Below are 11,994 nucleotides of genomic sequence, written 5' to 3' on the forward strand. Positions count from 1 at the left end.
CCTGTCCTCCTCCTGCCAGCTGGCCGCTCTGGCAGAGAAGGCAGGCTTCGATATTTGGTGAGGGCCAGGAGGAGGGTTGGAATAGAGAGGGCTTAATGTCATCACTCCTGTTTCTGAGGGCTGCAGCCCTTTCTGCTTGTCAGCTCAGACTGGCACTATCCTGTCTCTAGGGAAAAAGGAGGGCAACACAACTCGTGAAATTTAGAGACAAGCTCCTTGCGCCATTCAAGGAGCCAGGGTGAGGGCTGGAGAGCATGTATTAGATGGCTCTTTGGGGCTGGAGCCAGTTCATTTTCTCCCTGATAAGTTTCCTTGAAGGTTATAGAAGTTTAGGTTCCTGCTCACGGCCACACAGGCAGGGGCAGCATCAAACCGTGCAGAAGCAGCTTTGACTGCTGACAGGCTGCCTGTGCCCAGGAAAATCTACCCTCACTGACAGCACTCTCAACACAAAATGTAGAGAGCTTATGAGAAATAAAAATGCCCTTTCTTACGCACACACACTCCGCAGCATTATACCAGTACTGTCATCTTAAGGAGATGGAAAAGTGAAGTCATCAAGTCAATAGGTGAGAGAAAGACTTCCTCAAAACTCTGTTCCTCAGCTAAGACTCTTGCTGGAAATTTAACGGTCACAGATAATTTAAAAAGCAACAGAAATTCACTTACATTCCAGCCAGGTGCCTAACAGTTAAGAAACAGCTTGTCTGAGAGCCCAGGACTTTTTTTTTTTTTTTTTTTTTTTTGGCTTTTTGGCTTTTTGCTATTTCTTTGGGCCGCTCCCGCGGCATATGGAGGTTCCCTGGCTAGGGGTCTAATCGGAGCTGTAGCCACCGGCCTACGCCAGAGCCACAGCAACGCGGGATCCGAGCCGCGTCTGCGACCTACACCACAGCTCACGGCAACGCCGGATCGTTAACCCACTGAGCAAGGGCAGGGACCGAACCCGCAACCTCATGGTTCCTAGTCAGATTCGTTAACCACTGCGCCACGACAGGAACTCCTGTTCTGTTTTAAAAGTGTTTATCCAAGCAGTACCATATTGTATAAATTATTTTTTCTTAGAAGAATTTTTATTATGTCTTTCAATAGTTTCTTTTTCTGGGGAGTTCCTGTCGTGGCTCAGCAGTTAACAAACCCGACTAGGATCCATGAGGACGTGAGTGCAATCCCAGGCCTCGCTCAGTGGGTTAAGGATCCAGCGTTGCCGAGGCTGTGGTGTAGGTTGCAGACGTGGCTCAGATCTGGCGTTGCTGTGACTGTGTGTAGGCCAGCGGCTACAGCTCCAACCCCTAGCCTGGGAACCTCCAAATGCCACAGATGCGGCCATAAAAGACCAAAAAAAAAAGTTTCTTTTTTCTTTTTTGGACATGTCTACAGCATCTGGAAATTTTGGGGCCAGGGATCAAACTTGTGCCACAGCAGCGACCTGAGCCACAGCAGTGACAATGCCAGATCCTTAACCCTCTGAGCCACCAGGTAAGTTCAAACATTGTTTTTTTTCCAGTTTTACATGAAAAACAGTGTGATAAACACATCCACTCACTTAACTGACACTAAATAGCTTTTATTTTTATTGATTCATTTATTTATTTTTTGGCTGCATTGGTGGCATATGGCAGTTCTCAAGTAGGGATGGAATCTGAACCTTAGCTGTGATCTATACCATAGCTGCAGCAACACGGATCCTTAACTCACACCACCAGGCTGGGGTTCAAACCGATGCCACTGCAGAGACAACACCAGGTCCTTAACCTGCTGCCCCATAAGAGGACTCCTAAAAACATCTTTTAGATTTGTGTGTTTATGCAGGTGTTTTTTTTTTTTTTTTTTTTTTTGGCTGCACCTGCGGCATATGGAGGTTTCCAGGCTAGGGGTCAAATCGGAGCTATACGCACTGGCCACACCACAGCCACAGCAACACCAGATCCAAGCCATGTCTGCAACCTATACCACAGCTCAAGGCAACGGTGGATCCTTAACCAACTGAGCAAGGCCAGGGATCGAACCTTCGTCCTCATGGATGCTAGTCAGATTTGTTTCCGCTGAGCCATGATGGGAACTCCTATGCAGTTTTTTGATGCATGTATAAATTATTTTGTCACTGTTTCTTTCCCCCCAACATTACGTTTTTAATATTGATATTGAAGCTATTGATATAGATCAGTTACTTTAATGACTATATAGTAGCTTAATATGTTGATATACACAGTTTACCCATTCCCCCCAGTAATCTATTTCAATTGTTCACATCTTTGTGTTTTCTTGGGCCCAAGCATTTCTTTAAAGTATACATCTAGAGTTGTCGGCTCATAATAGTGTGAATTCAACTGTGCTAGATATGATCAAACTACTTTCTAATTTTACACTTTGTTCCCTCATGCCAAGCACTGTATAAAAAATACTCATTTATTTGTGCCCTCACCAATCCCAGGCTTATAAATTTTGCGTCTGATGATTGTTGAATAATATCTCATCTTTTTTTTTTGGCTACACCTGAGGGATGCCAAAGTTCCTGGGCTAGGGGTCGAACCTGTATCACAGCAGTGACAATGCTGGATCCTTAACCTGCTGAGCCACCAGAGAAATCCAATATTTCATCATTTTAATTTGCTCTTCCCCATTTACTAATGTAATTGAACATCTTTTCATATATTTATTGACTATATGGTTTGCTATTCTGTGAATTCCTATTCATATTCTTTGACCATTTCTCTATTGTAGCTATTGGGTTGTTCATTTCTCTGTGTATTCATATTCTGGATTCTAATCCTTTGTTGGTTATTAAACTTAGTTCTCTATTTCTGTCATTCATCACAGAATTTATTCCCTATGCTTATCCACAAGAACGTCTTTTAAAGTGTTTGTCTCTTTTCTCTGAAAAAGCATGTCTGAAGTGTCAATTCCATGGAACATGGTATTTACCCTTCACACGACTTCCACCCAAAGCTCATTTATTAATACCTGGCATTCATGGCACGTGTAACATGGAGGCCCTTAATGTGAGGAGATGCCATTTAGTCTAAGCTACAAATCCAGACAGAGAGTTGCAGCCCAGCACTGAAAGAAGAGTGGAATCACTTAGCCCCAGCTCAGAAACATCCAAGCAGAGCTCCACTGTGATAGATATAGATGACATGTCCAGCCTTGTTCAGCTGGCCCGTTGTCTATGGAGTTTTTCTCCTGACATTGCTGACATTTCAATAGGGACAGGTATTGGGAGAAGAGGGCAAGATGGAAGAAGAGAAAGGGAGAAGAGATGGACTGGCAAAGAGATGGAGAGGGTGGCAGAAAGAAGGGGGCACACAAAGATATGGGTAAATATGGGAAGAGAAAGAAAGGAGAAGGTGGAGAGAGAGCGGATTTGAGAGTACATCGAAAGAGAAGATGGGTGAGTAGAAAAGAATAAGAGAATGAAAGAATGGAGAATATCATAGCCAAGGGAACAATAGCCACGGAGAGAAATGTGAAAGCACAGAGAGAGATTTACCAGTGGAAGGTGGAGAGAAGAGGGAATGTGCAGAAGGGTCTCTGTTCTACAGCCATTTACTGAGAACAGACGAGCTGCCAGGGGAGATGACAGGCACCTTCCCTCTCCTCCTGGCCATCCTTCCACTCCACAGACCCATCTCTCTCATACCTGACAACTCTGCTGCATGCCCATCTGCATCTCCATATTCAAATTCCAGGGTGGGGCAGTCCACAGAGCCCTGTAATGAAGAAATCATTGTGGTAACTTGGGAAAAGGGTTGACAAAAGGAGACTATACCCTCATTTCATCGTCTTCCTCTCTTGAAGGCCAAAGTTAGATCAAGGAGACAACTAGGAGAGTCCCACCTGGGCCTTTCATCCAAGAAGTACTCTCCTCCAAGCCAAAATTAGAGGCTCAGTGTAGAGCTGGCCTGAAGAGTCCTACACAGAATCAGAAACTCTGGGTAAAGGGTCAGAATCATGAACAGATATGAAAGCTACAATCTGTGCCCATAGCTGATCTACATAAACCCATACCAGAAGAACATTTATCTGACCTCCAGAAAAACAAGATGACAAACTGGATTCTGCCTTGAGCTCTGTCACGAACCCATTATATGATTTTGTATGATCTCATTCTGTGGATCATAGTTCCCATATATAAAAAGAGGTCCTTCAGCTCCAATATTCCACAACTTTAGGACTGTCAAATAAAGTAGCATTTCAACTTCAAGTTGTATTAAATGCTAGATTCCTATAATGTTGTATGTATAAATTTATAATCCATTTAATTTTTATTTATTTATTTATTATTTTTTTATTTGTTTTGCTTTTCAGGGCCGAACCCATGGCACATGGAGGTTCTCAGGCTAGGGGTCTAATTGGAGCTACAGCTGCCAGCCTAAGCCACAGCCACAGCAACACTAGATCCGAGCTGCATCTGAGACCGATACCACAGATCGTGGTAATGCTGGATCCTCAATCCACTGAGAGAGGCCAGGGATTGAACCTGCAACCTCTTGGTTCCTAGTCGTGTTCATTTTCACTGCGCCACAACGGGAACTCCTATAATCCATTTTAAAAGGTTTTTTTGTTTGTTTGTTTGTTTGTCTTTTTGCCTTTTCTAGGGCCACTCCCTCGCATATGGAGGTTCCCAGGCTAGGGGTCTAATCGAAGCTGTAGCCGCCGGCCTACGCCACAGCCATAGCAACACAGGATCCGAGCCGCGTCTGCAACCCACACTGCAGCTTACGGCAACACCGGATCATCGACTCACTGAGCAAGGCCAGGGATTGAACCTGCAACCTCATGGTTCCTAGTCTGATTCGTTAACCACTGCGCCACGATGGGAACTCCAAAAGGTTTTTTTCTTAAATATCTGAAATAGATATTCTCTCTTTTTCTTTTTTACCACATCCTCAGCATGTAGAAGTTCCAGGCCAGGAATTGACCCTGCACCACAGCAGTGACCAGAGCCACAGCAGTAAAAACACAAGGACCTTAAAAACACTAGGCCATCAGAGAAGTCCTTAAAAGTATTTTTAATATAATCCTACCACCAACCTCTGTAAATATTGTGGGGTATTTCCTACCAGTATGTAATAATACATATGAATTAAAAAATTTTTGAATCTCGGAGTTTCTGTTGTGGCGCAGTGGAAACGAATCCACTAGGAATCATGAGGGTGTGGGTTCAATCCCTGGCCTCGCTCATGGGTTAAGGATCCAGTGTTGCTATGAACTGTGGTGTAGCTCGAAGTTGTGGCTCAGATCCTGCATTGCTGTGGCTGTGGCGTAGGTTGGCAGCTGTAGCTCCAATTTGACCCCTAACCTGGGAACCTCCATATGCCGTGAGTGTGGCCCTAAAAAGCAAAAAAAAAAAAAAAAAAAAAAATTTTTTTTTGAATCTCAACTTTTGTCACATGTTCTGACACATATCTTGAACAAATTACTTAACCTCTTTGCACCTCAGTGTATTATAAAAATTATATTTGGTCCTTGCCTCCTTACCTCCCTTTCTGGCATAGAGCTCCTAAAACTTTTGGAATTTCCTGAGCCATAGGAACGTCTGTTGTTCACAAGGAGCTCCTGTCAAACAAATCTGAGTTTATGCTAACGAGGTTACTCACAGTGAGAGTTTCAAAGGAGGGCTTCCAGGGAAGGGAGGAGGCTAGATACTGAGTTCAATCAAGTGGCCAATGGTTTAACCAACCATGCCCACCAGGTCATGAAACTACAAATAAAAATCCTAAAGCATTTGGGCACATCAATGTACTAGAAGGGTAATGCCCCAGAGAGGGCATGGAAATTCTGCACCACCCCACTGCAATTCCTTGTCTTATGCCTCTCTTCATTGGCAGTTCCTGAGTTGTATCCTCTACAAATAAAATCATAATAAGCATAGCACTTTTTTGAGTTGAGTTGCTCTAGCAACTTATTGAACCTGAGGGGGATAGTCATGGTAACCCTTGAATCTGTAGTTGGCCAGGCAGGTAGCCTGGGGACCCCAGATGGCTGGCATCTAAAGTGGGGGCAGTCTTATAGGACTGAGCCCTTCGCTTGTGGGGTCTATGCTAACTACAGGTAGTGTCAGAACTGAACTGGTATCAGGGAGTTGTTGGAAAATGACATACTTATGTTTCTCATCTGTAAAATGAGGACAATTAATAGGGTCATTGTAAGGACTAAACGAATTAATATAGGAAAAGCACTTAGGAGTTCCCATGTGGCACAGCGGGTTAAGGATCCTCACTGTCACTGCTACAGCACAGATTTGATCCTTGGCCCAGGAACTTCTGCGTACTGTGGGTATGCCCCCAAAAAACCCAAAAAGCCCCAGAAAAAACAAAGGAAAAGCACCATTGTAGGTGGTTATTCAGAATTTTACTTACTTATAATTTTAATATTATATTACGAAAGCATTTCTCATATTACTATGACTCACTTTAAATAGCTAAGTGGACAGCTGGATACCTGTTGGTTTACTTAACCAATTCTCTATTGTTGGATATTTATTTTTAATTTTTTTTTACTATATACATGAAGCAGTAATACACTTACAAGGTTTTTTTTTTTTTTTCACAATTAGGATCTTTCTTAAGAACAGATTCTTATGAAGGGAATTAATGCATCACACCTTATGACTATTTGTATGGCTCTTTGTACATGACAAATTGTTCCCCAAACCCACAGTGCCAGCAAAGTGAATCATGTTTAAATCCACTATAGCAAAGAGTTCCAAACTTCTGGATTACAGAGACCAGCAAGAAAAAAAAGGAGTAGCATTGGGAATGACATGAGGTTGTTGACATTTTATTCTGCTAAATAGAGACTTTAAAAACCTTTTTAAAAATATGAGAGTTCTCGCTGTGGCAAAATGGGTTCGATGGTGTCTCCGCAGTCGCAGCGACATGAATATGATCCTTGGCCCAGCATAGTGGGTTAAGGGTTAAGGTGGTGCTGCAGTTATGGCATAGATAACAACTCCAGCTCAGATTCAGTCCCTGCCCTGGGAACTCCATATGCTGAGCAGGGCAGCCAAAAAAGAAAACAAAAACAAAATGTATTATATTAGAAAAAAGTTTAATATCCTCCAAATGGAAAGGATATAATATTAGAATAAAAGATAAAATTAAAATCAGTGTTTTTCAGAACTTTTGAACCATAAGTCAAAATATAAGTCAATGTTACATCATGTCCCAACACACACAGAAAACTGCAACAATGGGAGTTCTCTGGTGAGATGTGGTTAGAACTCAGTGCTTTCACCACCACAGCTCAGGTTCAATCCCTGGTCTGGGATCTGAGATCCTGCATCAAGCTGCTGCCATGGCCAAAAAAAAGAAACAGCAACAACTCAACAAAACAAAACAAAACAAAAAAACTGGAACAAAAGTTTAACAAAATAATATTTACCATTACTGTATGTGACACACTAGTATTTATTATTCTAAAAAATGTTGGTCTCAGAGTTCCCATTGTGGCTCAGTGGAAACAAACCCAACTAGGATCCATGAGGATGCAGGTTTGATCCTTAGCCTTTCTCAGAGGGTTAAGGATCCCGTGTGGCCAAGAGCTGTGGTGTAGGTCGCAGACACAGTTCAGATCTGGCGTTGCTGTGCCTGTGGTGTAAACTGGCAGCTGCAGCTCTGATTTGACCTCTAGCCTGAGAACTTCCATATGGTCCAAGTGCGGCCCTAAAAAAAGTAAAAAATAAAAAATTTAAAATGTTGGTCTCAATTCACTGGTTATCCTCTACAGTTTGAAAAACCTCATTTTAAATTATATACACCCTTTAAATTTAATGTATAGAACTACATTTTATGAAAAAACTTGCCTTAATGCCCTGAATTTTCCTCATTTTGCCACAAATCAGTTTTGTCGAGGACTTTGGGAACCAAGAGACCTGAGGTGAAACCCTTTGATTAGGTTAAGAATCTTTTAATTAAGCAAACAATTATTCTCTAGCTTCCTCTAAAGTAAAGATGTCCATACAGTAGGTTGCTGGGAGAGAGTAGGTCAACAGTGTTCCTATAAACACGGTGATGTACAAGGAGGCTCTCTTGACTTGTAATTGCCAACAGTAATTCTCTTGCAGTAATTCTTTAGACGCCCCAGAGGGGAAAGAAAATCATCTCCCTCAGGATTGTCTTCCATAGGAATGCAAAAGGGAGGAGGGAAGGAAAAGCGAATCGTCCTCTATCTGAGAGGGTCGAGCCAAGAGTCTGGCACCTGGGTGTTGTGGAGATAGGGGATGTACTGACAGCTAAGAGCAGCTCTTCTGCTGCAGTGGAAGGTGGAAAGCTAGTGTTTCCAGCCAGCCTTTGGGCAGGCAATGAGCTCAGATGGAGAGCACTGCAGTTGTCCCTTTCCAAGCATGCAAAGTGCAGCTGCAGACAGCCAGGAAGTAAACTGCGGTGCAGGTGGAAAGCTCTGAGTCCTGGCTACTGAACTCGATGGCAAGAGTAAAGTACTCTCAGAGCCTTTCCCAAAGGAAGACTTGATAGGTAGGAAAAAGGCCCCTTGGTTCAAGAGGAGTTCGAATCCCTCTCCCCCAATAGAACATATCATTCCAAAATTATTTCATTCACTCCCACATTGTCTCTCCAACCCCACTAGATGTTAGTGCCATGGGGCAAAGACCTTTTCTGGTTTACTGCTGTATCCCTAGCACCTAAAACAGTGCTGGGCCTATAGAAAGGACTCGATAATTGTTGAATTAATAAAAGACTCACTCCCCCCTCAAAAAAGAAATAATTTGAGCAAGATCAATGTCTCTATGGGGAAGGAGGCACAGGGTATCCTAAAAAGCCAGATTGGAAGTAAAGCATGGGGAGGTGATGTGATCTAGCATGACAAGAGGGCTGAGCTCTACCTCTGAAAGGTGGTATGACTTTGGGCCAGTCTTTTCGCATCCTTCATTTCTCTCTCTCTCTCTCTTTTTTTTTTTTTTTTTTTTTTTTAATGGGATGATTTCTACTTGTCTGTATCAAAATGGAGAGCATACATGAAATCCCTTTGGAACTGAAATACCTTTCAAATGGTAAACCACAGACTGGGATGCCTAAGACCTGGCTTCTAGTCCCAGCTCTGTCCCTTGATGATGAAACTACAGAACCAAGAGCTACTATGTACTAACCAACTACATACACTGTGCCCGCACTGACTAAAATATTTCACATTTAATTATCTCTTTTTGAGTTTATCATAACTTTCTGAGGTAGATAACGTTAACCTCATTGCAGAGATGAAGAAACTGGAGCACAGAGAGGTTTGTAACTTGGCCAAAAGTCACACAGACAATAAATGACAGGGCTGGGATTCAAAACCTCAAAACCTGGTCTGACTGAACCCAAAGCCTGATAATCCTGGCCACTATGCCAGATGTATGATCTTCGACAAGTTACTTCTGTCTCTCACTTCTGGAAAAGAAAGGGCTAACCCAGATGATGTCTACAGATCTTTTTGTGGTCTATTCTCCTGATCCCATGCTCAGATCTAATTCTACTCTTGCCTAGTTGATGGAAACTGGCTGGATGAGGGGGTGGAGGGAGTGATGCTAAATCCTCCTAATTAGGATTTCTTTTAAGAAGAGGGACTATTCACATTCTTATCTGTGGGTTTGTATCCTGGCTGGTCCTCCACTCGCTCCAGCACTCCCCACCTGACTCGTGTATCCTGAACCCCTATGGGGAGGGGTCCTGAAGTTGGTGAAAAGCCAGTCCAAGGTGGGGGGTGGAGGGAAGGGGAAGGATCAGCTCGGGGAACCTAGGGGTGGGAGGGCGGCTGCCCGCACGCTGGTCCCTCTTCACTGCTGCGGAGAGCTCGGGCCTCGCACCGCTCCGGCCAGTCACTTCACCTTTCCGCGCCCGTTCCCTCCTCCGAAAATCGCGATACGAATTGCCGCTTCAGGGGGCTGCAGCGATTAAGTAGGTAAATATTTGAAAGTATCTGGGACGCTGGAGATCGCGCTATGTCTTCGGGCCCCCAGAGGGGAGGCCAGAGGGCTAGAAAGCCCCAGACCCGCGTAGGAGGCGGGCGGAGAGGGGTCAGGACTGCAGAGACCGGAGTCCAGGCGGCGGAGGACCCGGCAGGGGCCCCCTGGGAGGGGCAGCGGGGGGGCGCGCAGGGGAGGAGGCCGGGGCCGAAGCACCTCAGCCGCCGCTTCCCGCACCGGCAGTCTCCCGGCCCCAACCGAAGCTCTCCGGGCTCTCACCTCTGACTCCCGCCGCTGGCTTCTGAACGCCTCCCGGCCCTTAGGCGCCACCGGCTTCCCTTTGCCGCTGCCGTTGCCAACGCCGTTGCCGTTGGCCGGCGGGCTCCCGGCCCCGGGCGCCGCAGGGTCCTCCATGCAGCTCTTGTCAGCGGCTCCCCTCAGCCGCTGGCCGCTCTCTGCCCGGGGCGACCCCGCAGCCGCCGCGCGCCGGGAGCCAGGTCCCGCCCCCTCCACAGCTATTGGTTGAGGCCCCTCTTCGCAGCCCCGCCCCTCAGTTTGATTGGCTGTTACACCGCTCCGTGCGCGACTTGGAGGAGGTGGGGGCTCATTCAAGGGATTTGTTCCCCCCCTTTTTGCCCAGTCCTGCAGCATTGCTGGTGTGGGAGTTTGACACTCCTGGGTCGGCTCTCGGCTCCACCTCCACCTTCCGGGCCTTGAGCCTTAGCTGGTTAACTCCGTTCTCACTCGGTGTTCCTCAGCACTCACCCGCTCCTAAATAGCGACCTTTTCGAGGAGCTCTAGTCTCCGCCTCCAGCTTCACTGCAGTCTCGGTTTCCCCAGCCGCAGACCTCTGCCCCGAAATCCCGGCTCCGGAATACGTCCCAAATCCCGCTTCAATCGAAGGGAAGGGATGGCACCTCCGGGTGGCCAAACACTGCAAGAAACTAGGGACTCTCCCTCTTAGGAAGCTGAGATATCTGAGGAGAACTCATCCCACTCTCCAGTTAGAAGAGAGGGCATGGCTGGAAGACTTGGAGTTGAGGGATGCAGTGGGACGTTTTTATTTCACTGAAATTGCTGGTTCCCATCTGGGCTACTCCTGGCCAAACTGCTTTCTCTGCTCTGAACGAGGATACCTTTCTCATGGAGTGAGCTAGGGAGTAAATGTTGATTGGAGAGCAAGCCCCCCCGCCCCTTTCTCCTCAGTCCTTTCCTTCATTCTAAGATCCCTGCTAGGGGCTCAGTATTTCCTGTGGCAAATGAGGCTGTGTGGTTTGCCAACTCTGATATTTACATGAAAAGCAGTTTACAGGAATTCCCTGGTGGCCTAGCGGTTAAAGATCCAACATTGACACTCTTGTGGCCAGGTCCGATCCCTGGCGGGGGAACTTCCACATGCCGCTGGCACAGCCAAAAAAAAAAAAAAAAAGCAACTTATAGTAAACATGGTAAATATGTAGGCAGTCTGTGATCGTAATAAAAGCTCCAAACAAGCAGCCAGATGGGAATGGGTGGAATTGGGGAGACTGTTGAACTGCCACACTGTGCACTGGACACTTTCCAGATATATCATATCTGATAGGTTGTCTTCACTGATCCAATATTACTGATAAGGAAACCAGGACTCTCAGAGATTAATTACTCCTCGCAGTTCCCAAGGATACTATCTGGTGTCAGTGTATTTTTTAGTGGAGGAAACTCTGCTCTGAGTTAACTTCTATTCTTCCCTAAAGATTCTATTTAGTCCATTTAGTCATCATCTCCTCCTCCAGAAAGACTTTCTTTCTTTCTTTTTTCTTTTTAAGGCGGCACCAGGCTAGGTGTCGAATTGGAACTGCAGCTGCCAGCCTACGCCACAGGCACAGAATGCCTGATCCTTAACCCACTGAACTGAACAAGGCCAGGGATCAAAACTGCATCCTCATGTATACTAGCTGTGTTCATTTCTACTGGACCACATCGGAAACTCCCCAGAAAGCTTTTCTTTTGTCCCACCTCAACCCACTCAGGCTGTGCTGGTGTCAGCCAAGTCTGCCTGGATCCACAATCTTTATATTTTCTGCTACATCCTGAAAGTAAAGGGCCCC

At 45.5% G+C, this 11,994-nt stretch overlaps 1 protein-coding gene across 7 annotated transcripts in view; it reads right to left on the bottom strand.

Moving 5' to 3' along the window:
• Nucleotides 1–10,364, bottom strand: part of STRIP2 (striatin interacting protein 2) — a 46,597-nt gene extending 36,233 nt beyond the window's left edge. For all 7 annotated transcript variants that reach the window (XR_014833905.1, XM_085005473.1, XM_085005476.1 and 4 more), the window contains exons 1-2: nt 10,187–10,364; nt 3,641–3,710 (exon numbers count right to left, since the gene is read on the bottom strand). Coding sequence is in view for 3 of the 7 variants with exons in the window: in XM_085005472.1 (XP_084861598.1) it covers nt 3,641–3,710; nt 10,187–10,321 (205 nt within the window). In the remaining 4 variants the exon portion in view is untranslated. The remainder of the gene's footprint in view (nt 1–3,640; nt 3,711–10,186) is intronic.
• Between the last annotated feature and the right edge of the window lie 1,630 nt (nt 10,365–11,994).

This window comes from Sus scrofa, chromosome 18 (assembly GCF_054392235.1).
Source record: "Sus scrofa isolate SSC_HxYL_T2T_F1_AM1 chromosome 18, Sscrofa_HxYL_maternal_Yorkshire_Landrace_v2.0, whole genome shotgun sequence".
Taxonomy (NCBI): domain Eukaryota; kingdom Metazoa; phylum Chordata; class Mammalia; order Artiodactyla; family Suidae; genus Sus; species Sus scrofa.